Source organism: Epinephelus moara, chromosome 10 (genome assembly GCF_006386435.1).
Source record: "Epinephelus moara isolate mb chromosome 10, YSFRI_EMoa_1.0, whole genome shotgun sequence".
Classification (NCBI taxonomy): domain Eukaryota; kingdom Metazoa; phylum Chordata; class Actinopteri; order Perciformes; family Serranidae; genus Epinephelus; species Epinephelus moara.
Window position 1 is genome coordinate 6,502,300 of NC_065515.1, and position 25,757 is coordinate 6,528,056.

General features: G+C 42.6%; 1 protein-coding gene across 5 annotated transcripts in view; it reads left to right on the forward strand.

The window, feature by feature from the left end:
• shroom2a (shroom family member 2a) overlaps window positions 1–25,757 on the forward strand; it is a 60,396-nt gene that overhangs the window by 31,355 nt on the left and 3,284 nt on the right. For 3 of the 5 annotated variants that reach the window (XM_050055099.1, XM_050055101.1, XM_050055104.1), the window contains 7 exons: window positions 6,089–6,211; window positions 7,306–9,736; window positions 10,654–10,739; window positions 20,300–20,902; window positions 21,448–22,023; window positions 24,416–24,581; window positions 24,754–25,026. In XM_050055099.1, the coding sequence (XP_049911056.1) occupies window positions 6,089–6,211; window positions 7,306–9,736; window positions 10,654–10,739; window positions 20,300–20,902; window positions 21,448–22,023; window positions 24,416–24,581; window positions 24,754–25,026 (4,258 nt within the window). Of the gene's footprint in view, window positions 1–1,657; window positions 1,981–5,407; window positions 5,510–6,088; window positions 6,212–7,305; window positions 9,737–10,653; window positions 10,740–20,299; window positions 20,903–21,447; window positions 22,024–24,415; window positions 24,582–24,753; window positions 25,027–25,757 lie in introns of those variants that run through there. The other 2 variants (XM_050055100.1, XM_050055102.1) reach the window with 2 other exon arrangements.

Below are 25,757 nucleotides of genomic sequence, written 5' to 3' on the forward strand. Positions count from 1 at the left end.
AAGAAACCAGAAAATATACAGATTTAAGAAGCCGTAATCAGAGAATTTCAAGTTTCTTTCTCTTAAAAAAATGAGACAAATCAATTGATTATTTCAAGTTCACACAACCTGAAACTAGAGTGCAGACCTCTGCGAAGGTGAATAATCCAGTTTTCTATGACATGTAAATCTGTAAGCGCAACCTGGACCTGCTCCAGTAATTTAATCGGTTCCTCGTTGGCTCATGCTACAATCTTTCACCACGTTTCATGAACATCAGGCCAGTTTATCCCCCTGTTCAAACAAAAGTAACCGTTCAGACATGGTACCTAGACCCTAGCGTTTCCACAGTGAACAGTACTCTTAAATGTGGGCGGGGTTGTTGTGACTCACCGCTCCGTCCGAAGACACAGATGGAAGTCTGCACCTCGTTTATCGCCCACAGAACGAGGCTGCACGCCAACATTTTCAAAACAAAATAAAACAGGCTGCAGTGAGAGTCTCTCTCCATGGGATATTTAAAAATATCAGCTCTGTGCATTTAGTCCTTCTCAGGCAAGCTCAGGGGTTTAGTGTTGCTGTAGCCCACAGGAATGACGCTTCATGACGCTTTTTTTTGAGTGACAATTAGCATATATGCTGTTTACATAACCTGGCCGAAATTAATATGTATAAACACTTGAAGATCCACTCATTACTAAAAGTGCACGTCATATAAAATCTAAAGTGATGGTCAAAGTTGTCACAGTGAAATTTAAGGTGTGCTGATGGATTCATGTCCTCAACTCATGCATTGAGTAACATTACAAGTTAACGTTCCACCTTAAAAGTCACTGGCAGTCGACCCAGTGAATTAAATCATTTTTTCTCAGACTCCAGCTGCTGTGAGAGGCAGCAAAACATCCTTTGACTTTATAGTTACAGTTTACTAATAAAACTCTCCACAGTATCAACAGTGGTTACATGAGCCTTAAAACCAGACACAACTCAGCCCTGAGCAGAGTGACCGTCCTCTACTGGCCAATCAGACTGCAGTGTTCACAGCTCCACCTTTTAGTACCAGATCTGTGTGCTAGGTACCCCAACAGAGGGGGGACCAAACATGGGGACGGTTAGGAACGGTTCCATTGGTACCATCCACAACTTTTCACAGTTGAAACGGAAAAAAAGCAAACTGAACTGAACCGCACTGCTCGGTGGAAACTGGGCTTTTTTCTGTAATCCTGCTGACAAACAGACAAACTAAGCCAAGTAGTTGTATTTGACACGTGTTGCTGTCGTCCTGTGGAATCAGCTTTGTGCCAATACAATCAAATAAAGTTTTGTTTGATTATATTGGCACAAAGCTGATTCCATAACGTCCCTACTTGGGCAGTCGCAAAGCTCATTACCCGAGGCTTTTAGGAAACAGGGTGCCCTTGCACCCCAGAGAGCAACCTGTTACCATAGTAATGGTAGAAATGCACGTCTGCTGCACAAGAGAGGAGATGGGAAGACAAGAGTCCGGCATTTCATCTCATCATTAGCATATTAGCCCCTTAGAGCCAATGAGACGAGGCAAGGTGCAGGAATACTCCAAGGGGACTGGCTGTGACAATGGCCCTCCTCCTCCTCCTCGGTGTTCTCCTCCACCCCCTCCCTGGAGTAAAACCCCCCGTAATCCTGAAGGAAATCTCCCCTCCGCCCAAACTATTTCTGCCCAGAGAACTTAGTTTTAGTCATGACCATTCTGTGTTGAACATTATGATTTGGAGTTGTTGGTCAGTGTGTGTTCGGATGTAGTGGATCAGAGCTGTGCCGTGATGCTCAGAGCTCAGCGGCCTGCATGTCTCTTTATTTTGGCTCGTCTTTGAAGTGTCTGTGGAATGTGGTGCCTGACCAGCACACGGCTGCAACTGGCCTCACGTTCAAACTGAGCTCCTGGCTAAAACTGTTGTGTGGTCCTTCGGATAACACATTTCTTCTCTGTGTCCATTTTGAATCCCTTCATCCAGATGTTTGGTGAGTCAAAATGAACCGTATTTTATGTTTTAATCACTTTTTGTATTTTAAACTTTTGACTTCTGTGTTTGACGGCCGTCACACCTGCTGCCTTTTGTCATGTGTCACTGAATAACTGGGGGGCACGTTCGGGTCCTTATGACCCTAATACTCTGTTATTGTTGTTGTCTTATCATCCAGTATGAGGTCATCCATCATTTAGGTTAAGCCATGATCAGCAAGACTTAGCATTTCCCAACTAAATGCAAATTAATCTCTCAGGGAAAGACTTGAAGGTACAACAAAATCATCTGTGAATATTCTGATAAAGTATTATTAATTAATTAGCTGTTACTTTGTTGGACAAGTTTGGTTTTGTATGCGTATGTGAGCTGTTTGTTTTTGAATGAGGACTGGTTGGTACCGGATACATTTGAAGTGAAATGGGGCTCTGAACTGATCAGAGAGCAGTCTCTCTCTGTCCCCCTGCCCCCCATTCCAGCCAACTGATTCACTTTCCTAGCATATCTGTGCTGGCCCAGCTGTAGCCCTGACGATAGGCCTAATAAAACCAGCCTCATTTGCATACCAATAGCAGGCGCCATGTGTGGCTAGCTCCTAGTGGCCTAGAAACACGGACTGTGAGGAGACAAGGAAGACTGGGCTCCATGTTGGCTTTTCTTTGTCCTCTAAATAGGCCTTACCTTTAATCCACTATTAATTTTGTGGAACTGTCCCACTTTATCGAGCTTAACCAAATCTCTGTCTGAAAATACTCAATCTATAAAATTACTGTAGGGTGAGAATATAACAGCTTATGTTAGTCTTTTTACTCAGGAGTTTGTTTTTTAGGTTTCTGTCTGAAGGAAGCTGTTGTTTGGAGCTCTTGTCATCAGATCATTGAAGGCCTTTAGACAAGGTGACTGCGGGGGCAGGACCTCCTGACCTCGTGGCTTTGTAGGGCAGGTCCAGTCCAATGAGAACGAAAGCAAGCAAAGCTTTGTCTCAAATTCTTGACCAGTTCAACACAGTTGCCTCTCAGTAAAACTAGTTACAGAGGTCTAACGTGATACTAGATTGTCGGGCTGCAACCAAACATTATTTTCATTGTTGATTAATCTGTCAGTTATGTTCGTGATTAATTCAACAGTTGTTTGATCAATGAGTTGTCAGAAAATGGTGAAAAATGTCTTTCATTGTTTCCCAAAGCCCAAGATGACGTCCTTAAATGTCTTGTTTTGGCCACAACCCAAAGATATTCAGTGTATTGTCACGAGAGGAGGAAAGAAACCAGAAAATATTCACATTTAAAAAGCTAGAATCAGAAAATTTTGACTTTTTTTTCTTCAAAAATCATCAGATTAGTTGGGGATTAACTTAATAGTTGGTAAGTTGAGTAATGAGTTCACTAATCAATCATTGCCGCAACAATTAATCAACGATAGAAAATTAATTGGCAACTATTTGGTCGTCAAACAACTTCTTTAGTAATTTTTTAAGCAAAAAAGTGAAACATTTGCTGGTTTCATGTTTCTGAAATGTGAGAGTTTGATGTGTTTTTTTGGTCAGAAATGATGATAAACTGAAGTAGCTTTGTTTTTTTTTGTCAGAGCTGCCAATTAATGAAAATACTATGGCAGTGTAGCCAGGTGCAAAATCCAAAATGACAGGTGTCAGTTTTTTGTTGAAGGTAAAATGTGCCTACTAATCATATTCCAGATGCAAGGGAACGTGTTTGTTTGGTACAGACCCCCCCAAAAAAATCACACATCACATTTTTTTTAATAAGATGCAAAAATTCTCATTTTCCCCAAAATTGTGAAACATATCACAATCACAGTATTTGTCTAAATTTGGGCTCTGGCAAATCAGACAGCATGTTTAACTATTTTCTGACAAATTATTGACTATTTAATAATCAAAAAAATAATGAGCAAACTAGAGATAATGAAAATAATTGTTAGTTGCAGCCCTACGAAAAGTAGAAATTAAAAACCATTTCCTGGTGTTTTAAAACTTCCACTTAAACATCCAATATGTAATTTTCTGCTGCGACTAGTCTCTCAAACAAAACAGGAAAAAAATGGTACTCCGTTTCTCGTGGTTAGGATTCCTTGAGTGTTTATCGTTCAGGAGGTTTTTACCGCAAGCCGAATTATCCGCAGAGGTCTCTTCTTCTCCAAAACAAACAGAGCAGTTGAATAAAGCCAGTAAAAACACTGAATAAAGCAGTTTCATGTTACAAATCAGTGTTTCTCTGATGCTGTTCGGCATGTCGCGTTAGCGGCCGCTAGCCCACCTCCTGCTAATGTGTGCTCACCTTTTTTCTATGATAGCTTAAGATCCAGAAGTTCAGGAGGTTTTACCACGAGCCGAATTATCCACAGAGGTCTCTTCCTCTCCAAAACAAACGGACCAAGTGATTTAAACCATTAAAAACACTGAATAAAGCTTAGAAATCAGTGTTTCTCTGATGTTGTGTGGCGTGGCGAGGCTGGAGCTGAATTGCCGTTAACATTTGCTCAGCTTGCTTCTTTGATAGCTTAACATCCAGACATCTGATAACTAAAACCATTTATCCCTTTAAAACAACAAGTTAAAAACAACCAAGATCTAAAGTGTGCATCGTAAGTTACATATTGTGTATTTAAATTAAAAGTTTCTTTGATAAGAGTCAGACACTGATGCGATTCAAATAGAAACATAATCTCATTTAAAACATAGATCTTGAATTAGTTTGACTCTTTTTACACAAGTAGAAAATATATACTCAAATAAAATGTTCCCCATTTAATATTTGCACAAACACAGCTACATTAACACCCCTATAGGTGCACTAAATGTCCCTGATATAAGGGCTGTCTGGGAGGCAGACGACAGCTTGGATCGAGGGGTGATGTGGCTGATCTGATTGTGTAAGAGATTCTCTGCTCTGTTAAGCCCCCCTGCCCCATGCTGGGCTTGTGTTCCCTCTGGGGACCATATGGCAAGTCTGAGCACAACCAGCTCACCTCAGCTGCGCACGGTTTCAGTAATGAGCCTAATGAGAGACGAGGAGAACTGTTTCACTCTGGTATTGTCTCTGTGATCCGTCATAACAGGGTTATTCTCACCCTCTCAACTTCCATGACACTCCAAACTGTGACATCATGACTATGCATTCATGCGACCAGGAGAGGGGGCTGTAACACCAAGTATCAGCAGACATGTACGCTCCTGTAGGCTGCACACTACTGAGCACTCTGTGGTAATTCAGCTGGATCAGAGATTTAGAGAACCTTTGTCCTAGTGAGCCAGTTCAGACGCTGACCTCCCCAACACACAGACTTCTCTGCACTGTTATAGTGAGCACAAACTTTAACAAATGTCAGATGGTCTTTGTCTTGTCTTAAGTCCAGTCAATTGTCTACGAGCTCTTAGTGTGTGTGTTCCTCCCCCTGCTGCCCAGGAATATGAAAATGGTGGATATTGTAGCTCAGAAAATGCCCTCTGAGAATGACGTGCATGTGGCGAGAAGCTTTCTTACGAAGATTTTGCGAAGTTCCATGAGGTACGGTTCTGTGGCTTCATCGTAATCAGTAGTATCTCTTCCCCTTTTTTTCCACTCCCTGTGCCCCTCATCATATTAATCATCTGTCTAGTGATAATATCATCTTCATTCCTGCCTCTCCTGTGGTTTATTACCTGCCCTCATTGGCATGTGTCTGTGGATTGTCTTGTGGTTCATGTCATTAGACGAAAGATGTGCATCCCATTTGTTCAGCATGCAACACACTGTCAATTACATGTATACACACGTTCATGTGTTTGTGTTGATGAGGAAATTAAATTTGATTTAGTGTCATTTTAAGCTGATGTGTTCTGTTCACATTTTCCTGACATGCAACACAGAAAGAATCGCTTCAAAGGGTATGTTTCATATTCAGAGCAATACAAAGTTTTGATGAAGATAAAAAGTGTTGGAGTAAATCGAAAATGAAGCAAAAAGCACTTCCTCAGTACAGATGCAATAAAATAAGTTAATGTTTTCCTAACTTTAAGTTTGCACAGATTCATATGTGCGAGCACATTGTGTTTTCCATACGGGCCAGGTCTCTAATCCAGGCTGTGTTTTTTGCCCTCTCTGCAGGCGGAACGAACCCATAAGCAGGCCTCACTCCTGGCACTCCACCAAGTTCAACGAGAGCCAATCAGAGACTGCCAAAACACAGTCTCCACCCACGCAAGTCTGGCACACCAGATATGATGCAAGGTAACTCTGAGATCTTCAAGTTTGCCTCTTGACTCTCAGTGTTTAGACATCAAGCATTTTAAGATCAAGAGTATGTGATTATGCTTAAAACACTTGGGTTGTTGTGCTACACACACTTTATATAACCGCTATCTTCTGCTGAATAAAAGGATTAAAAAAAAAAAATCAATAAGTTTTGTGCATCTCAGATAGTAAAGACTCATGCATTCTAGGGTCAAATAGACATACATTTAGGCTTTAAGTTGTGTTAAAGTTGTCTTTATTCATGAGGGTGAAAGGGGACCACGTTTAACTACAGCGTTGTTACAACATAGAATTGAAAATTTAAACACAAAAGTTTCAACATATCTGCTGCATCATGACGTACAAATGTTACACATCGGTGGTTTGCAGAAACATCAAATGCCAACATTTATTCTGGGCTGATTTTTAAATAGACAAGATCCCGTAAATAGCAACCAGATTTTTAAAAATTCCCTCTGACCTAGATTTTAAAAACGAACAGCCTGCAAAACCACCCTGTACAATAAATAGAGAGCAAATGTTTTTCTTTTTGGTTGCTGATGAAAGGATCTAGCGAGTGTTGCGAATCCTGCCCTCAGTGAGGCCATACTGGCCGCGGTGGATAACGACGTAAAGAAAAGGACTTGATACCAGAGGGTTGTTAAGTGCAACAGCAGCAAAACGAAATCAAAACGTCGGTTTATAAACTTTCACCCAACTCATTCAGTATAATCTAAGTTTGATTTGTTCACCTGTACGCTCAGTACTTCTCAAACACATGTATTTTAGCTAAGACCTTACTATTTAAAACACTTGAGCATAAACAGTCTCACGCACAGATGAGTACATGCCTGCACTGTTTATGCAGAAGTGTTTTAAGTAGTAAGATTTTAGTGAAAATGCATGTTTGGGAAACACTGAGCACACGACTGGATAAATAAGTAAAGGGTTAGGGTGAGTGAATGAGTGATTTAAAAATGGTCATGTTGTGGGCAAAGTACTCTTCTCACTGTAAGAATCTCTAGTTAAATGGCTAATTTTGCAGCTTGTTATTTGTATTTTCTCACTTGGCTGTTTGTTTTAACCTACAGCTCATCCTCCACTGATCTCTCCTCTGGCTGGGAGCAAACAAACCTGCGCAGAGTGTCCGACCAGTTCAGCTCTCTCGGCAGTATGGACAGTCTAGAGCATGTCTCACATCCATACCCTGCTGGTCAGCTGTCACCTGCCAAGTCCAACAACAGCATGGAGCATCTTGGAGGAGGGAAACGAGACTCAGCCTACAGCTCCTTCTCCACCAGCTCTGGCACGCCAGACTACACCCTCTCAAAGAGCAACGCTGCCTCGACAGAGAACGTGCTCTATAAAGTCAGTCAGTGGGACGCAGGTGGAAAGCCTAACAATGGCAGAAACAGCCAGAGCCTGATCGAGGGAGTCAAACAGGACGACAGGGTGGCGTATTTCCAGATGCCAGGAGTCAACTCAGGCTGCGTGGGTCCACAGGCTGAGGATTCAGCCGGCTCCCGCCACTCCACTTCAAGTAGGACCAGCTTGGGACCTGTTTGGCACGTCCCTGAAAAAAAGAAGACTGCGTCCCCCTCTCCTCCCCCTCCCCCTCCACCTGCACGCAGTGACAGTTTTGCTGCGACGAAGGTACATGAAAGGGGGCTCATTATAGCTCACCCTGAAGGACCTGAATCACACTCACCCTCTAAGATTTCCACAGAAAATCGCCGCAGCCACAACCCATCCCTGAAAAATGACAGCGACGGTTCTTACACTTCATCTGATAAATCAAATCACAACCAGTTCAGCTCAAACAAGCAGTACTCCCTCTCCAGCAGTGATGTTCGGCAAGGCCAGCCCCACCATCAAAGACAACATAGTGACAAAAGCACTTTTTATTCTCAGCCCTGGGCGATGTCTGTTCCAAAGCCACAGAACGTAGGTGGCTACTATTGTAGCATGCAGGAACTGCCAACAAACGGTTCTGCGCAGCACTTTGGTCAGAACCAGAGAAGGAACGTAAGCACCTCCCTGTCAACTACAGCCTCTGACCAAAACACAGACAGCAGCGGACATAGCCGATACTACTGTGTCACAACGTGTCAGCCCTCGCAGCATAACCCCCAGCCCATGTCGGGAAAGTCAGAGGACAGGAAGAGTGTCTCGGGTGTGGAGCTGGCACAGACTGGAAATGAGCGTAACTCTCTCAGCCCGCAGACGGTCACCAAAGTCAAGTATCATCTGCCCCAACAGCAACAACACTCCCCTCACAGTAAAGACAGTAATGGATACAGCAAGCACCAAGTTACTACTGTACTAGAAACCTCCAAATCCAGCTCTGATGATAGGGGAAGTCAGAGAGGACAAAATGCAGAGGCTCAGTTCATGAGTTATCCTCCCAGCAGACATTCTGATCAGCGGAGGTCCCTGTCACTACAACAGAGAGAATCACCTCCAGACATGAGACATCACAGCCAAGGGAGCAACAAGATCTGCCCCCAGGCGACCCCCATGCTTCACTCTCTGTCCCTGGATGCCGCAGGCCAAGATGAGAGAACAAGAGGCCCAAACTCTGAAGAATCCATTGAAAGCAGGCAGATGAGACGCAGTGACCGTTTTGCCACCACATTAAGGAACGAAATCCAGATGAGAAGAGCGAAGCTGCAGAAAAGTATGAGTGCAGCTGCTCTTCCTGGTACCGAGGGCGAGGCTGAAGATGATCAGGATGTCTGGAAGTCCCCTGAAAGCACCACGCCGACTTCTGCAGATGGCTCCTTTACAAACTCCTACAAAGATAATCTGAAGGAAGCACAAGCGAGGGTGCTGAAGGCTACGTCTTTCAGGAGAAAAGACCTGGTCTTGGTGGAGCACCCTGCGGCTGAGGCCTTACCTAGCTACCCATCATCAGGGCTGGCCAGGAAAGATGTCACCCCTCTGCCAACTGTCTCGGAGTCTGTGATGAGTAAGTCAGGGCCTGCTGCTGGTCAGGTAGCTCGCATTGGTGGCCGCAAGCGTTTCCCTGCAGAAAAGAAGGTGCGGTCTTTCTCTGAACCAGACAAAATCCACGAAGTTGGGGTGAAGGAAGATCTCCCTCGCAATGAAAGCTCCTCACTAGACCAGCAGAAGCTCAAAGAAAGCGTCAAACCAGTTTTTCCCAATCACATTCCCCCTCAGAGCTACACCGAGAACCCCACAGAGACAAAGACCCGAGGTGTTGCCTCTGCCAGTGAAACAGAGGACACAGTGAAAGGCATCAGGGGCAGAGAGTTCACTGAAGAGGTCCAGGGAGGTCCTCACTCTGCAAACAAGCAGTTCCTCCCAGACCAGCAAAGACTTGGCACCTTCGCTGAGTACGAGGCCAGGTGGACTATACAGAAACCCCCTCCAGAAACAAGAGCCTCTGGACGGTACCGATCAGCCGATAACATCCTGGATCCAGGACCAGAGGAGAGAAACAAGAACGCATGCTTCCACGAGAGATCCCGTTCATCTCCTTCAGCTGACTTCTACGGACAGGTGAGGCACAAACGCTGATTGTTTGCAATCTCAAAAAGGCTTGAACAAATGTTTTATTAGTATTTTCAAAATGAAACCCTTTTCCACTGGACGAAAAACCTGCCAGCATCTGGCTTTTGTCTTTAGTGGGAAAGGTTACAACTGGCATTCACTCCAGCTCCGATCGGCAGTTATGAAAATACGACACTAAAGCGGAAGCACTAATTTTAGCCCCTTTAACGACACAGTGCAATGATGGGCTGCCACAAATGCTGTCCGTCTCTGTCAAAGCAGCGTTTGAATATCATTCGAGTTTAAGAGAGCGACTGAATAAGTAACAGATATAAGTGACATTTTCAGTGGCCTTATACTGGTCTCTCTTGTTAACCAATCCGTTTCCTGGCCTGTCTGTGACATTGAACGTGACACACCAGAAGAGGGAAAAAAAACAGAAAGGCATGCTTATCTGGTTCTGGTCTGCTGGCAATCAGAAATCACCTATTGTTACAGGTCTTCCCACGTTCAAAAATCCTGCACATGCACAAGTTTTGACAGTATAAGGGTTTAAGAGAAGCCTCTTGGTTGTAAACTGTTTTTAGTCACTTAAAGGTTGCAACTGTCTCAGGCCCACAAGGTGGCTTTATATCCCATGAAGACAAACACTGAAGTGAAAGAAGCAGGAGCAGAAAGGACTGAGCCAAGTCAAATATTAATCCATGTTTGTTCATAATGACACACCCTCAGCTTAAGGAAGAGAGAGGGGCATCAACGCGCTGATGTTTTGTTCACTGCTGGAAAACCAGGAAGCTGCAGCATGAGTTAGTTTGACTAATTAACAATAGAGTAGAACTTTTAGAACTTTTCAGATAACTAAAAAAAATCCCCTTTTGTGGTTTTGCTTAACTGACTGCACGTGTTTGTTGAACCTTTATCTACAGAAGATTCAAGTTCCCGCAAGACGGTCTGAGACAGAATATTCCCAGACGGAGAGTAAACCTGCTGAACCGCTCAGCACTGCCACAGGGTGAGTAAGTCTTGTTTGATGAAGCTGCTGGTGCACCAGTGTCTTCGGCAGTGGGAGTTTTTTGTCTCCAGTATTGAAAGCAAAACTCAAGGAACTGTAAAGACTGTCTGTTTGGCAATCATAGGAGATCTAAGAGGAAGTAAACTAGTGTTATTATCTGTCATCAATGGGCGAATTGAAACTGAGAGCTAACATTATAATGGACTGTGCTCTATTTCACTGGTGGTCCTGACCCTCACGAGGGGTTGCCAAAGCTTCATGGGGGGGTCGCAAACCTTCTTGAGTCTTAACTGACTTTTTTGATGTCTTAGCTTTTCATTTATTTCTGTGAAGACAACTAAATGACAAATTCTTACTTTTAAAGTTTAGATTATTATTCAAGATATTTAAAACAAGGTTACAGATAGACGTGAACCTTCACTCTCTGCTAAACAGCCCATCCTGCATTAGAAGAGTTCACAGTTAAAACAACCAAGGAACTAACAGGACTATGTGCTGAGGAGTGGAAACACTGAATTTGACAAAAAATAAACCTACATACAGGTTTGTCTTGGCTCCAAATAAGGCTGATCATGTGCACACACATGTATGTGTACCGAACCTTTAACTGACTCAAGCAAACACTTTGTAAAAGCAGTGCATCTCAGGAGTTCTAATACATATATGATTGGAAAAAAATACAATTATTAATAAACTGTGGCCAAATTTGTACATGGATCGTCAGTTGTGTCTTTCATGTGAATTCCTGGGTATTAAATGTCCATCTGCAGTCTGCTGTGGTCCCACTAATATTTGTTTGTGTATTGAAGTAGCAGATCTCATGACCTAAGCTATGTTTGAGATTGAAAATATGACCACAAGTATTATTTTATTTTCATTTTTTATTCAACCCATATTTAACTAGGTAAGTCCTGTTAAGATCAACGGTCTCTTTTACAAGAGAGACCTGGCTGAGACAGCAGCACACAAAAAGTTACAGCCAAACAACCACACAATAAAAAACAGGTAGAAATATCAGAACACCTACACACAATGACAAGACTCAACCGACTTATTCATCCTTGTACTTATGAGAGCTTTAAAATCAGGCAGAGACCAGTTCACGTAGTTTCAAATCTTTCTGAAGGTTATTTCCAGTGAGAGGAGCAGAGCACATAAAAGCTTTCTTTCCCAGCTCAGTCCGTGCCCCAGGACAAGACAATAAATCTAAAGCTTGAGATCTCAGACTGTAGCTACATTCAAATCTCTGATCAGTACAAATGTACGAAGGGAGTTTACCCAGTTTGGCTTTATAAATGAACAAATACCAGTGACTGAGCCTACGAAAGGTCAAAGAAGGCCGACCAGCCCTGGAATAAATGTTAATACACTGAATATCTTTTAAAACAGTTTGACTATTATTGACATAAATGTCGATCCCCTTCTGTTTTTGAAGCATTTTCAAAATAATTATATTTTAAGTAATCCCCTCTCACACACTTTTACAAGAAACTTAGTTTTCACAAATGCTGAGTTCAACTGACGTTTGCAACAGCATTTACACCGATCAGCCAAAGCATTCAAACCACTGACAGGTGAAGCGAAAAACTTTGATTATTTTGTTCCAGTGCATTGTTCTGCTGGGAAACCTTTGGTTCTGGCATTCATGTGGATACCACCTGACATGTTTCACCCACTCAAACACCGTTGCAGACCAGCGACCGCTCCCAGAGATCCTGTGTCCATGCCTTGACAGGTCAGAGCCAAGTCCGATCCAAGGAGGCCCCACCTACATCTGGGGTACTGGCACATCACAAGAATCCTTGAGCAGATTGGGACCTGGGAAATTTAGAAGCTAGGTCAACACCTTGAGCTTTGTGTCTCGCTCTACAGGCCATTTCTAAACAGTTTTTGTAGTGTAGCATGGTGCTTTTTTTCTGGTGGGGGGCCACTGCCATTGGGGAGTACTGTTGCCATGAGGGGGGGTACTTGGTCTGCAACGGTGTTTGAGTGGGTGGAACATGTCAGGTGGTATCCACATGAATGCCAGAACCAAAGGTTTCCCAGCAGAACAATGCATTGGAACAAAAATAATCAAAGTTATTCACTTCACTTGTCAGTGGTTTGAATGCTTTGGCTGATCGGTGTATAACTCCAACTGGCGATCTAAATCTATCATCGAACAGCAGGGAAAAGGAGTTTTATTTGCTCCATTTATTTTCTTGTTGTAGTGGCAAAGACATTAACAAGTGGAAACACTGTGGCGCATCGGGCTGGCCTCTGCTCTGCTGTGGTCCAAAACAGACCGCAGCAAAGCAAACTTCTTGTCCTTTTCACTAGGAAATAGTGTTTTCCATTATAACGCTTGTCAGAGTTTTGTTGAGAGCTGAAGGCCGGACGAAATTTGAAGGGGGCAACTTACTCGTAATCCTCTCTATATATACGCATATAAAGTTCTTAAAGCTCATTTTACACAAACTTCCTGCAGTTATTTCATTCACTATTTTGGTTAACTGTACAGTTTATCAATTGCTCTTTAGTTTTATTGTTATGCATTGACTATAACATAAAATATGTCAGTCAGGGGTCGCCAGTTTACTCAATGATAGTAACAAGGTCCCTCAAAGATAAAAGATTGGGAACTCAACTCAACTCAACTCAACTCAACTCAACTTTATTTATATAGCACCTTTCATACAAACATGCAGCCCAAAATGCTTCACATAGCAAAATTGGAATGATACAGACACAAGACAATGAGACACAATAAAATATTAAATAAAGCAACCCAACCAGCGAATTCCACAGTTTAGGGGCGTAAAAAACAGAACGCTCTCTCACCAGTACTTTTATGGGACACATGAGGAACATTTAAAAGTAAAGCAGTAGAGGACCTTAGTGATCTGGCTGGAACATAAAATGATATAAAATCTCTGATGTATGCCGGCCGGGGTGAGGACACTTAAAGCTTTATAAACAAGTAAAAGAACTTTAAAATCAACTCTAAAAGATACAGAACCACTGCTCTACTTCACATTTTTTATTTGTTATTTTGCTCTTGCACTGGTGTCGTCATCGCTCTCTCAGCGTATACAGTTTGATATTTTATTGTGTTTTTACTCCTGAGCTTTATCAGTGAAATGAGGGCAGTAAGATTGTAGAGGAACAGAGGAGTCTTTATAATCTATCGATGCATACCAGCGGCACTGCCTTTGGCGCAGCTGTGACAACATAAGCCGTCTCTCTGGCTGCGCTTTGTGTCGCTGACTGGAGGTTTACGGGTGTAGGCGAGGCATCTGACCACGTCTGTGACAGTGAGGAAGTGTTTCTTCAGCCCTCCAGCAGAATGTGACGGCGACCCGAGTTCAGGAGGCCAGCCCGAAGGCATGAAATTATCATCAATAAGATCTGTTACTTTGCATAATTGGATTTTAAGGCACGCCAGCGGCACGGCTCTGTGGATGGCAATGTCGGTCTGTTGATGGGGTCCAGACTGAGATCTCTAACAGCTACAGAATGGATGGTCATGACATTTGGGTCAGGCATTCATGTTCCCCTCAGGATGAACTCAAATAATTTTGGGGATCCTATACATTTTTATCTATCTGCATCATGAGGTCAAAAATTTAATGTGTGCAAAACTTTGGTTTAAACTAACAACATTTCCATCAGGCCTCAGCTGTACAGCTGTACAGCTAAATAGCAAATGTTAGCATGCTAACAAGCTAAACTGACATGTTAAACGTGGTAAATATTATATCACAGACTGTATAAGATAATGGACGTAGCCACCATGAAGTCACCCATTGGTTTGTGGACTCATATTGGATTTTTTTGGAGCCAGAGGTGACCATATTTTGAAGGAGGGTGGCGATAACCCCAACGCTAGCTATTAGCTTGGTTAGCACGGTGTATTTACAGCTAACTAATGCTAATGCAAATTTTTGCTAGCAAAAAAAAGCTTAAACAATTAAAACGAAATGTACTTAATGGAAAAACTGAACATCCAACTCATTGTGCTGTGTTCATACCAAGAGTGACGTCATTTACAATGGAAGCCGGTGACGTGAAGCTACAAATTGACGCCTGACACTTGTCGCTGCTGATGTGCGTGATGCACTGCAAATGAAAGTTGACCTTTCATTTCACCGTCAACTTTTTTTTCAGCGCTCCAATGACACCATCAAGCATCAGCCAATCATATGTTTTTTTCCCAGCCATTGTACTGTGTTATTTAGCTTAGTTAGCTGACGCTATGCTAGCCCTGGAGGTTGCCCCTTTCTGATACCTAGCTGACATTAATATTCAGCTTAATGGCTTTGCTTTACGTTACCGTCACAGAGCTGCTAGCCTGGCTGCAGACTCTTATTTTGCTTTCGAAGACATAAGGAATTATGCTGTTGACTTTTTTCCCGCCAACAATTGGAGAAAGGCTACTGAGAAAACAGTATCACAGTAGGTTGGTTTAACTGGCAAAATGTTTGCTAACCTATAATCACACATTCACATCTTCAATCAGTGTTGAAATATCAACTCCAACTTTGTCTGGAATTGTGTAAAAGCTTGGAAGTTTTTTAGATAATGCTCACAATAATATAAAGCTGTCTGTGTATAAAGTGCTCCAGTCACACTGGAGTTAATCTCCTTAGTAGCGGTTTGTTTTACGGGCAGGGCAGAAATGTTTACAGGTAACACTGATGACTTCATGTGATCTTTTGATGATCCCATATGAACTGTTGTCATATGAAAACAGTGAGGTGGTGTTTAATGTTAAAGGGAAATTTCGGTTTATTTCAGCCTGTCTCCTATCGTCCTAAATTTGTTTCAAGTGACTAGTGACATAGAAATAATAGTTAGCATGTTAGCCGTTAGCCTAGATACAGCCGTAGCGGCTGAGGCGGTCTTTGTGGAGAAAAAGCTTGTTTAGTGGACTAACTTTGCACTTGAAAGGATGCCCGTTCAATTAAGTTTTAACAGGTCTGACGCTACGGCTGTATCTAGGCTAACGGCTAACATGCTAACTATTATTTCTATGTCACTAGTCACTTGAAACAAATTTAGGACGATAGGAGATGGGTTGAAAAAAAACAAAATTTCCCTTTAAAGTATGATAAGATAAGATACACCTTTATTAATCCCACAATTGAGAAATTCCAATTCCAGTGACTGTTAAAATGTAGTCCTTGAATTATTGAGCCAGCTGTGACCATTGAAGCTTAGTTTTTTCTTGTATTAAAGGGGCACTGTGTCACTTTTTGTTAAATAATGTCTTGTGTGAGTTAACTTGGGCTTGGTTTTGAGAATCTGGGTTGGTTTATTAACAAGAAATCTTTATTGCATTAGTCCAACTAAAATTAGAGTTTTAAAATCCACTGAAATCATACTAAATCTAAAACACCCAGATTAATTCCTCCTGCATGTACACAGTCAGTCGGACCCAAACTGGCGTAGGCGCGCTGCGCATGCTCCACAGATTCCACCCCGGGCTTTGACCCAGAAGTCAAAACCATTAAATTCGTAGCAGAAGAAGCTGGTAACAACATGGCGAAATTTACATCCAGAGCATTTTTTGAAAGGACAAAATGTAACGTTACAGAGTTGTAAAGTTGTCCACCATAGTACCAGTTTGCCGTTAGCTAATCGTAGCTAACTTGTTTGTCGATTGTTTGGTATGTGACGTAATAGGTCAACCGGCTGAAAGGAGGCATATCTCCACCTATGGTAGCGGAGTCTGACATACTTCAGTCAATAACGTGGTCAAAGTTTCAAATAAAAAGGTAAACATATGTAAAAGTGATGGCTTTTAGCACAAGCCTCAGGCCTCAGACCATTCTGAATACTCGTTTACAACAGTTTTTTCTACTTTCGAGACAAGCTGGTGTCAGATCGTGATAGATTGCTTAATATGGTCTTCTACTCCAGGCACCCTACTGGAAGTGTTTACATTTCATACACTGCTACAGGTAGCTACATGCTAGCACCAGGGAAACATGCAATCTTGGTGATCAGATTTCGGATCATATTCCTGCTGGAACATGTCCGGTTGTGAAGATTGTGGTTTAGAAGCTTTTATTAGTGATTATTTTGACCAATAAAAGTAGAAAGTGCCGCTATTGTTCGTCACATTGCAGAGACCCCGAGATATGGAATAACCAGTGACTAGTCAGAGCAGACTGGGCTTTTTCAGTAAGAGGACTTTAGAGACAGGCGTTAAAACCTAGGCTCTCAGACAGAGGGTGAACACAGGTGTTCCAGCACAGACAGTGTAAGAAAAAATAGTGTTTTTGAAGTATGAACCTAAAAATGAGCACAATAGGTCTCTTTTAAATACCAATAATATAGAAACATTGTTCTCTTTATTCCCCAGTTACTCAGAATCATATCTAAACTATGTACAGTGACGTGGTCAAGATGACTTCATGGTTTGTAACCAGTTATTCAGAAGTCTTTATGCATTACCTAAACTCCCACAGTTGAAACTCATTGAAGGGTGTAGAGTATCTTGTCTTGAGCAACCTCCATTGTCGCAGCCACACCAGATGACACTCACGTTTGCATTACAACAACAGTGCAGAGGATGTTACTGTCATTGAAAAGTCTGAGAGATGAGCTAAGTGAGACATGCTCCACCCAGATAGTGTTATTGATACAGGTGTAAAGAGATACCAACAGGTGGCTTCTGTCACAGACAGCCGGCAGACACACAGTGTGAGTCGCTTTTTTTTACTAGTGCTCTATGGAAATGACAGCAGTAAAACGTCACATAGGGTGAGTTGGTTCATTCATTTCTTTTTTACAATTATCGAGTTGTACTGTATTTAATGTTAGTGTAGCTGTATTATAGCTCATACCTTGGCTTTATTTTAAATGTGTTTCATTCTCATATTTGACAAAGAAGTTCACAGTGAAAGGATCAGAGAAGAAAGTAATGATGTTTGGGCAACTTTGATGGGCAGGAATACTTCACCAATACTTCCCCAAATGACCATTATTATAGCAGTTCATCACCTTGTCTTAGGTTGAATTCATAAAGAAAGCTTTGTTTTTCTTGAATGCTTTCAAGAATCCAAAAAATGGATAAAGGTTTTGATGAATTGAAGTCATAGAGGTCCGCACTGAACAACAGGAAACATCAAAACATCCGTTTACAAACTCACGCGACTCCTGCAGTATAATCCAAGTCTCATTTGTCGAGTCATATGCTCAGTACTTCTCAAATAGTCAGCCCTTTCAGATGGGGAACTGAACTAAAAATGAAACTTAAGTGTTTTAAAGGGTTAGTTCTGATTCACCAAAGTCACACAGTGACACAGACAACCGAACTGATCGAGGCAGCGGTAGCAGCAGCTCCTGTGTTCAGCGAGGTAAAATTATTGTTTTTGTCAGTGGAGTCTTGCTTTAAAGTTAGCATTGATATATCTCATTTTACATTCAGATCCCTATCGAAAAGGGCTGTCTGTTTAGCATACGACTTGATAAATGAGACTTGGATTATACTGCACGAGTTGTGTGTTAGTTTGTAAACATATGTTTTGAGAAAATATTTTCTCCGTTTTTGGTTTCTTCGTTCACAAGAGGCATGTGAGAAAACCGGAATTCAGCATAACACACAGTGAGTAACTGACATATAAATGATCATTTGGAGGTTAAAGTTTTCATTTAAGTAATTATTTACCATATGGACACAGATAACTGTCTTACATTTGTTAGTGTTTTGTATCCATACACCTACAGCACAGATACATAACCCATATCCCTCCTGCTGGATACTGCAGTAATATCTCTGTTAACTTTCTCGCACCCTCCGCAGAGCTGAGGCTGAGGTATGAAGGAGGGGTAAGCTGCTGTAAGAGTTGCTCATTGGGTAACTTGTCACAGCTTGTAAGAATTGCAACTGGGAGGTTTGAGTTAGGGCGTCCGTCTGTCCAGAAGTCACCGTTCTGTATCTTGTGACTGCAGAGTTTTGTCTTAAATCAAAGCTGCATGATTTATGTGTTGATGTTCTCTGATTACTCCTAATTGAATTTGTATCAGAGCATGCATGGAAATGTAATCTGTGAGCATGAAACTACAGTATGTGACGGGTTTGCATGCTTTTACCATATAGTCTGGAATGAAGTTAATGACAGCGTTCCAACGTGTTGTTCCAATGTGTTGTTCCAATGTGTTGTTCCAATGTGTCGTGACGTTAAATCAGCCCCTCCAGGATGTTGCTTTGTCAACATCGCAACAGTTGACGCAAATTCAACCAATCCCTGCAACTGTGCAATTTTGTCCAATCACTGCAACTTTTCTGCATATTTGACCAATTATCATAGTTTCCCAAGAGTCACCAAACTCACTTCCTTGTTTCTGGCAAGGAGGTTTAAAGAGGAGAAGTCACAGCATCATACTAACGTGGTACTACACATGCACATTGAAATCTGGTCTGCAGTCACCAAAAGGCTCAGCAGCTGGCGCACTATTATAGAACATGGGGAGGATTGACTTGTTTCACTGAGGTGTCTGCAGTCGGAAAATGTTTTATACGACAAATAAAAATATGGGTGAGAATTAAAACTCTGTAATTATTGAAAAATCCATAATAAAAGGCTAAAAACATATGTTTTCTATATGCAAATGTTCTATGATGTATCGGCCACCAGCCATTTAAGTGTACCCAAAAATTCTGTCAGGCCAAGCACACCCAGAGAGCACCTGAGCAAACACCATCCCTTTATTTCTTGTGCCGTCTGCTGTAACTCTCCAACATCACGGGTCTAGTTACATTGTGCGTGTTTCATGTCAGCGATTGATTATGACAAACATAGTAGTTGTGCACAATCAAAACCCATGTTCATAACTAATAGCTTCCATGGGGTCAAAAACTGTGTCCCAGCTGTCATTGAATAGCCTTTTATTACACTATTGTGAAGATGCAGACCTAATGTGATTCGAGCATCTCACATTAACCAACAAAAATTTCTGCTAGATTCTGAAAGCTGGGGTAAACTGTTTTGTAACAGGTGCGACGCATCACAGTTTCTTTCGGAAAAGCTGCCAGAAATCAGGCATTGTAGGGCCACAACAACCCTCCACAGAGCCCATGAAAGCCTGAAGGGACTGGTTAAATTATACTAAAGCACAGAACACACACTTGTTAAAATGTTAGTATACAGTCACCTCCTTTAGTCCACTGTCAGGCCTGTAATGATTCCCATGATCTCTGAGTTTTGAACCCTTGTTCCTCCTCCATGTCTGACTTTACCCTCAAAGAGTTAAAACTGTAAATGTGAATCAGGCAGGAAAAAGTGATCCGGTCTTGCTTCTTTGCACTGGAGGATTATTTATTCCTCTATGCTGACTTGTGGGAACTGAAATATTCCTCTTCAGGCTGCCAGCTGAGCAGTTACCAGGGAGGAGGCTTGCAGAGGAGAGGGAGACGTGTGTCTTGTCACGCTGGCATAATAATCATAGTGGCTGCCGGAGAGACGAACAAGGCCTCTGCCACAGTGTATTATTTGATTGAGCTGCAGATGATAGCCCACGCTGCCTGCCTGTTGAACAGTGTGTAATTAAAAGCTTTCTATTGTGTTCCTCAGGTTCTCTGACAGAGGCCCTGGTGACTGTAAAGTGAGAGAAAAACCAGTAGAGTTTGAGCATTACCCAGCGCCACCCCCTCCACCCATGAACCCAGGAAGCAACCCTGACTGCAGACACAAAGCTGCCACCGTGAACCACAGACCTACATCTATCTCTCACAGTCTCACAGAATCCACCCTGCCTCAGCCTGAGGACCACAGCCACGCCGAGCCGCCGTCTGGGCCGAGGAGGAAGCCCTCTGCTCTGGAGAAGCCTCCCCCACCCAAATGCCCAGAGGTCGACTCCCACGAGTTCTTCACCGGTTCCCAGAGTGAAGTCTTCACCCACTGCTCTCCAAACGCTGACCCTAACTCCGCCTTCGTCCCCACCCACTCTGCAAAGGGAGATTCAGAGCAGGGCAAAGGACTTGTGGACAAAGGACAAGGGGTAGTGCACCATCTATCAACATCCAATCCTCAGCCTGCCTCGTCTCCCCAGGCTTCCTCCTACAGAGCTGCAGGGCCGGCCACTATGGAGGGGCAGCGCTCTCCATCTCCACAGTTTTCCCCACAGAGACTCAGCGACAAGCCTCCGGCCTCTCTACAGGATGAAGACTCAAACAGGTAAACTTTATTTTGTTTGGAGATTTATTCAGAAGTGCGTAGTATTGCTGCAGCTGTTTAACTGACACCCAGTGACCCACAGTGGCTGTAACTCATCATGTCCTTATGCTACAAAGAAGCTTATTGAGAGTCACTGCCTTTGTAGAATCAACTCGTGAGTGCTATCAAGCCGCAGTAAATTAAAAGGATTCTCCACATGTCTTTTAAAGCCACTGGCGGTCTGAGCATACTTCAGCTAAATGCAGAAAATGGAGTCTAAATGCCCTCTCTGTGAAGCTGTTTGTTCATCTTCCTGGTTCAGAACTAATTGGTATCATCTGTAGTGAACTTCTGACTGCAAGCAGGATTATTGCAGCGAGCAGAAACCAATGTGGTGGGAGGAGTCCAGATGTCTCGGATATTCCAGCAGACTGGGCATGGAAAAAATCTCAGTTGCCATCATGCAGTGAAACTTTAAATTGACGTATGGCAGGAATGACGAGATTTCCTCCTCCTTTCAGATATAAACTCAAAGATTGTTTCTGTCTGTGTCTGTGATATTTCAGGATGGAGCATGTGATCGAGCACCACTCTGCAGGGAAGAAAGTGCCCATCAGGATTGTCCACACAGAGGGGGTCACAGAGAAGGAGAATTGTCCATATCTGCAGCACAGTGACCCCCCTGCTTTCGAAGCTGAGGGTCCTGGTGTGACCAGGCTCGGCAGTCTGGGAGCTGCAGGGCAGGACTCAGTCTTCTGTGCATTTACTCGGCAGAGGGAGCCCGACAGCATGCCGGCCGTCCAGACAGACCCAAAGCCCCAGAGAGATACGTACATGACCACTGTTGGAGATCAAATCAGCTTCCACAGTCAGCAGCCGCCGCAGCCCGCTGATCAGCCCAGCAGCACCAGGGCGACGGTAACCACAGGGCTGTCTGACGAGGACCAGAAGAGAGAGGAGCTGGCCAGGGACATCATGGGCAAGGATAAATCACTGGTTGATATTCTGGACCAGAGCAAGATGAAGACCACCATGGACTTGATGGAGGGAATCTTCCCTCAGGGAGAGCAGCTGTTGGAAGGAGGTCACCAGCGCAGGAAGGTGCCCACGAAACACGCAGTCAGCCGCCCTGCTGAGGAAAGGTCAGCCTCACATACTGTTTATAACTGTGAGCAACTGGAGTGCTTAAAGGGATAGTTTGGATCTTTTGAGGTGGGGTTGTTTGAGGTACTTATCCATTTTCCACGTGGTTAAAGATGCAACATGTGTACGGCCCCTTATTGTGTAACTTTGGTCTTTAAAAGGGTTAATAAAGAATCACCAAAGTCACACAATAACACAAACAAACTAACCAGTTGAGGCACCAGTAGACCAGAAGCTCCCGTGTTCTGTGAGGTAAAATTTTCCTGATGGAAATGGCTGTCTGACAGCGAGGTAATGTAGTGAATATAGTGTACACTTAAAACTGATATTGAGTTTTTTAGGTCGCTAAAATACCATCCCCTGTTCACAGCAGCACATTGCTAAGGTCTCTTGCGCCCGGACTGCCTGCTTCGCCAAACTGGGGGCATGCCAACTGATATCTACTGTATGTAATACACTGACTATTAATTAGTAGCTCATACAACCCCACTTCAGAAGATCCAGACTATTTCTTAGACATTTTGACATGTCACAGAAGGAAAAGCACGGATGTATTTAACAACATTAATGATGGCTGCATTCCATTTAGAGCAGGGGAACAGCTCACTTGCAAACTTAATGAATCTGAGCCATCGTTAATGTTATCAGTTTCACCTGTACTTTTCCTACAAGTCAAAATGTCTGCTGTGATAAAGGTTCATTGCATCGTTCAAGGCACTTTTAGTGTGTACACAGCTCACCTGCTTAGCTTACCTGGTGTGACCTGAGGTGTATTTACTCTCAGCATATCCAGTTTGTTTGATATGTAAAAACCTGAGGTGTTTAATCGCTCCTGGAAAATCATTAGCTTTGTAAACATTTAGTCATTTGTGAGGTTAAAATTATTCAAATGCATGACTCATTCAATACTGAAGGGGCCCCCTAAAAAAGGACCTCATGCAAGAACATTTTCAGATTCGTCTCCTGAATCCCTCGTAGTTTCCTGCGAAGTTTGCTCGTACGAGTGATCCAAGTCTGACTGATTAAATTCTCTTTAACGTGACAGACATAAAATTCCTTGGTTTACTTGATAAGCACCACCTGCTCATGAGGATGTGGGAGTTCATTAGAGTTCATCGTTAGCATAATCGGTGCTAATATGAGGCGACCTGGTCCTTTTGTTGTTTTATTCATTTCACACAGCGGAGCTTAAAGTCCTGCTGTCAAACATCTGCAGACGAATCTTACAGTTTTAGAATTTGTATAGGTTGACCAATAAGAAATTATTAATACAGCTGCAAATGATATCCCATCACGGCAATGCCACACCATTTAAAAAATGAAGACAGCATTTTTTTTTACATGAAGACACAATATATATTATTAAAGCTAAGGGGTTTATAATGAGTGGTATGATATGGAGATGGATTAGTAAGTGATATTAGATGAGTGATTTCAAACCAGTGATACTGAACCCTCGGACAGTGGTTCTCAAATGGTGTGCTGTGGGATTTTGTGATAACTACACATTATTACTGCAATATTCAACTGGGCCTATACAAAAAGTTATGAATGAGTTTTTAATTGACTGTATCAGTATGTTGTGCACACACTTTTCCGAATAACAAGGCAAACTAGCTATAAAATGTAATTTAATTTTAAAAATTGGGGAACTTACTTGTTGCCATTCACGTGTGTGACACATCACATTATCCTACATTACTGCCCATTGAAATGGATGTGTTACTGGTGCTTTGATGTAATTTTAAAAAGTTTAAAATGAATTCTTAAATAATTTTGTTAAATATTTCACGAGTAATGCTTGGTTGTCAATTGTTTCTTGATATAAATAAATAAAAACAAATATATATGTCATTATAAGAGTGATAACAGATCTTATAGAAGCTAATGTGCACAGATATAAATACATGTGTGCCTTAAGATTTTGGCTTGCCCTAGGAGATACTTCTGAAGTTGCCTGGGTGCACACAGAAAGATTGTAGAGTGGCTAAACTAATATTACTTATGGTTTAGTTAGAAAGGATTAACATTTGAAATAATTAGCTGAACTTAATGAATAAGCAGGTGAAACAGCAAAAACTAAATGGCTAAACAGGCGTAATAATGTGCTAAAAGTAATTCATAAATGGTTGAAAAATCCAGCTCTAACATTCTCATGTGTTAGTCATAGGAACACAATCTTGATCAAACCAACCTGAACATTAAAAATTCTGTTGCACAGAAAAATAAAACATCTGTCAGCACTGTGTTAGCAGCTAAAAGAAAAATCTAAGTGCTCGAAAATTGTCACTAAAGAGCAGAACAGAAGTGTTTGTACAAGTGAGTCTTTCATGAGGCCCTTTGTTTGTTTTGTCAGAAGTTTAACTTGTGTATTTGTTACTGGTGTTTCAGGGAAAAGGAGGACAGTTTGGCAGCCGTTACCATGGTGACCAGCTCTACCTATTACAGCACATCTGCTCCCAAAGCTGAGCTCCTTATTAAGATGAAGGACATGCAGGAGCAGGTGGAAGAGGAAGACTCGGAGGACGAGCTGGACATTGATCTGGCCAATAAGAAGGTACCACACACTCACTGAACCCCCTCAGTGTTCATATGATGACGAAACATAACTCTGTGGACATGAGCGTGTCTGGGAAGTGTAACATAACAAATTAATCTTGGAGTAAAGTTGAGATTAAAGAGATTTTTTCTTTGATATCTTCTGGGGGTTTTTTTATGTCCTTCTGCAGCAAGAGCTGATCGACAGCCTCAGCAAGAAGCTGCAGGTTTTGCGCGAGGCCCGGGAGAGTCTTCAGGAGGACGTCCTCGACAACAACGCTCTGGGAGACGAGGTGGAGGCCCGAGTCCAGCAGGTGTGCAAACCCAACGAGCTGGACAAGTTCAGGATGTTTGTCGGGGATTTGGACAAGGTGGTGAGTCTGCTGCTGTCCCTGTCGGGCCGACTGGCCAGAGTGGAGAACGCCCTCAACAGTCTGGAGGAGGACGCCACTGCTGGGGAGAGGGTGAGTAAATGTTGAAGGCTAACTTTGGTATTTTTTAACCTGGGCCCTATTTCCCCAAGTTTTTGTGTCTGAAGCCCAGTTCAGACCAAAGATTCGAATAAGACAAAACCCTTTTGGAACGTTGCAGCAGTGTGAACTGGCCGGCTGATGGTGTCACCTGCAACTCCGCTGGTCAAATCACAGACGGCTGGTTTTAGAACGTAAAGCACGTCACCTGTTTCAACAGCCAATTAGCTTATAGGGAAGTCCGCTGGTATAGTCACAATGACCGCAGACACCGAGCTCTCTGTGTCCATCCTCATGGTGGGTCGCTGCTGCTGCTCACTGTATGTTCTTATGCCCCGCCCACACACTCACTCTTATTGACTGATTAATTGGCGCCGGTAAATTTACATTATTGTGGCGTATTAAATATGAATACAGTCCATCTGATGCTCGTTTTGTTTATGTTTTTACCGTTTCATCACTACTACAAATGCAGCTGTAGCCAGTATCTCACTATCACTATCCTCAGTCATATTTTAAGAAGCTACAAATTATATTCAGCCACAAAATCAACCTGAAAAGCTGCAAATCAGAACAGAAGTACAGAGAGTTGTTGCATAGAGATGATACACCATCTCATCTAGTTGCATTGGTGTGAAACGGCAGGTTTTTAAAACATTGCAGAACAGCACATTGCAAGCAGTTCTTTGTTTCAGCTCGCTTGTTGCATACTTTGTTCTAAACTG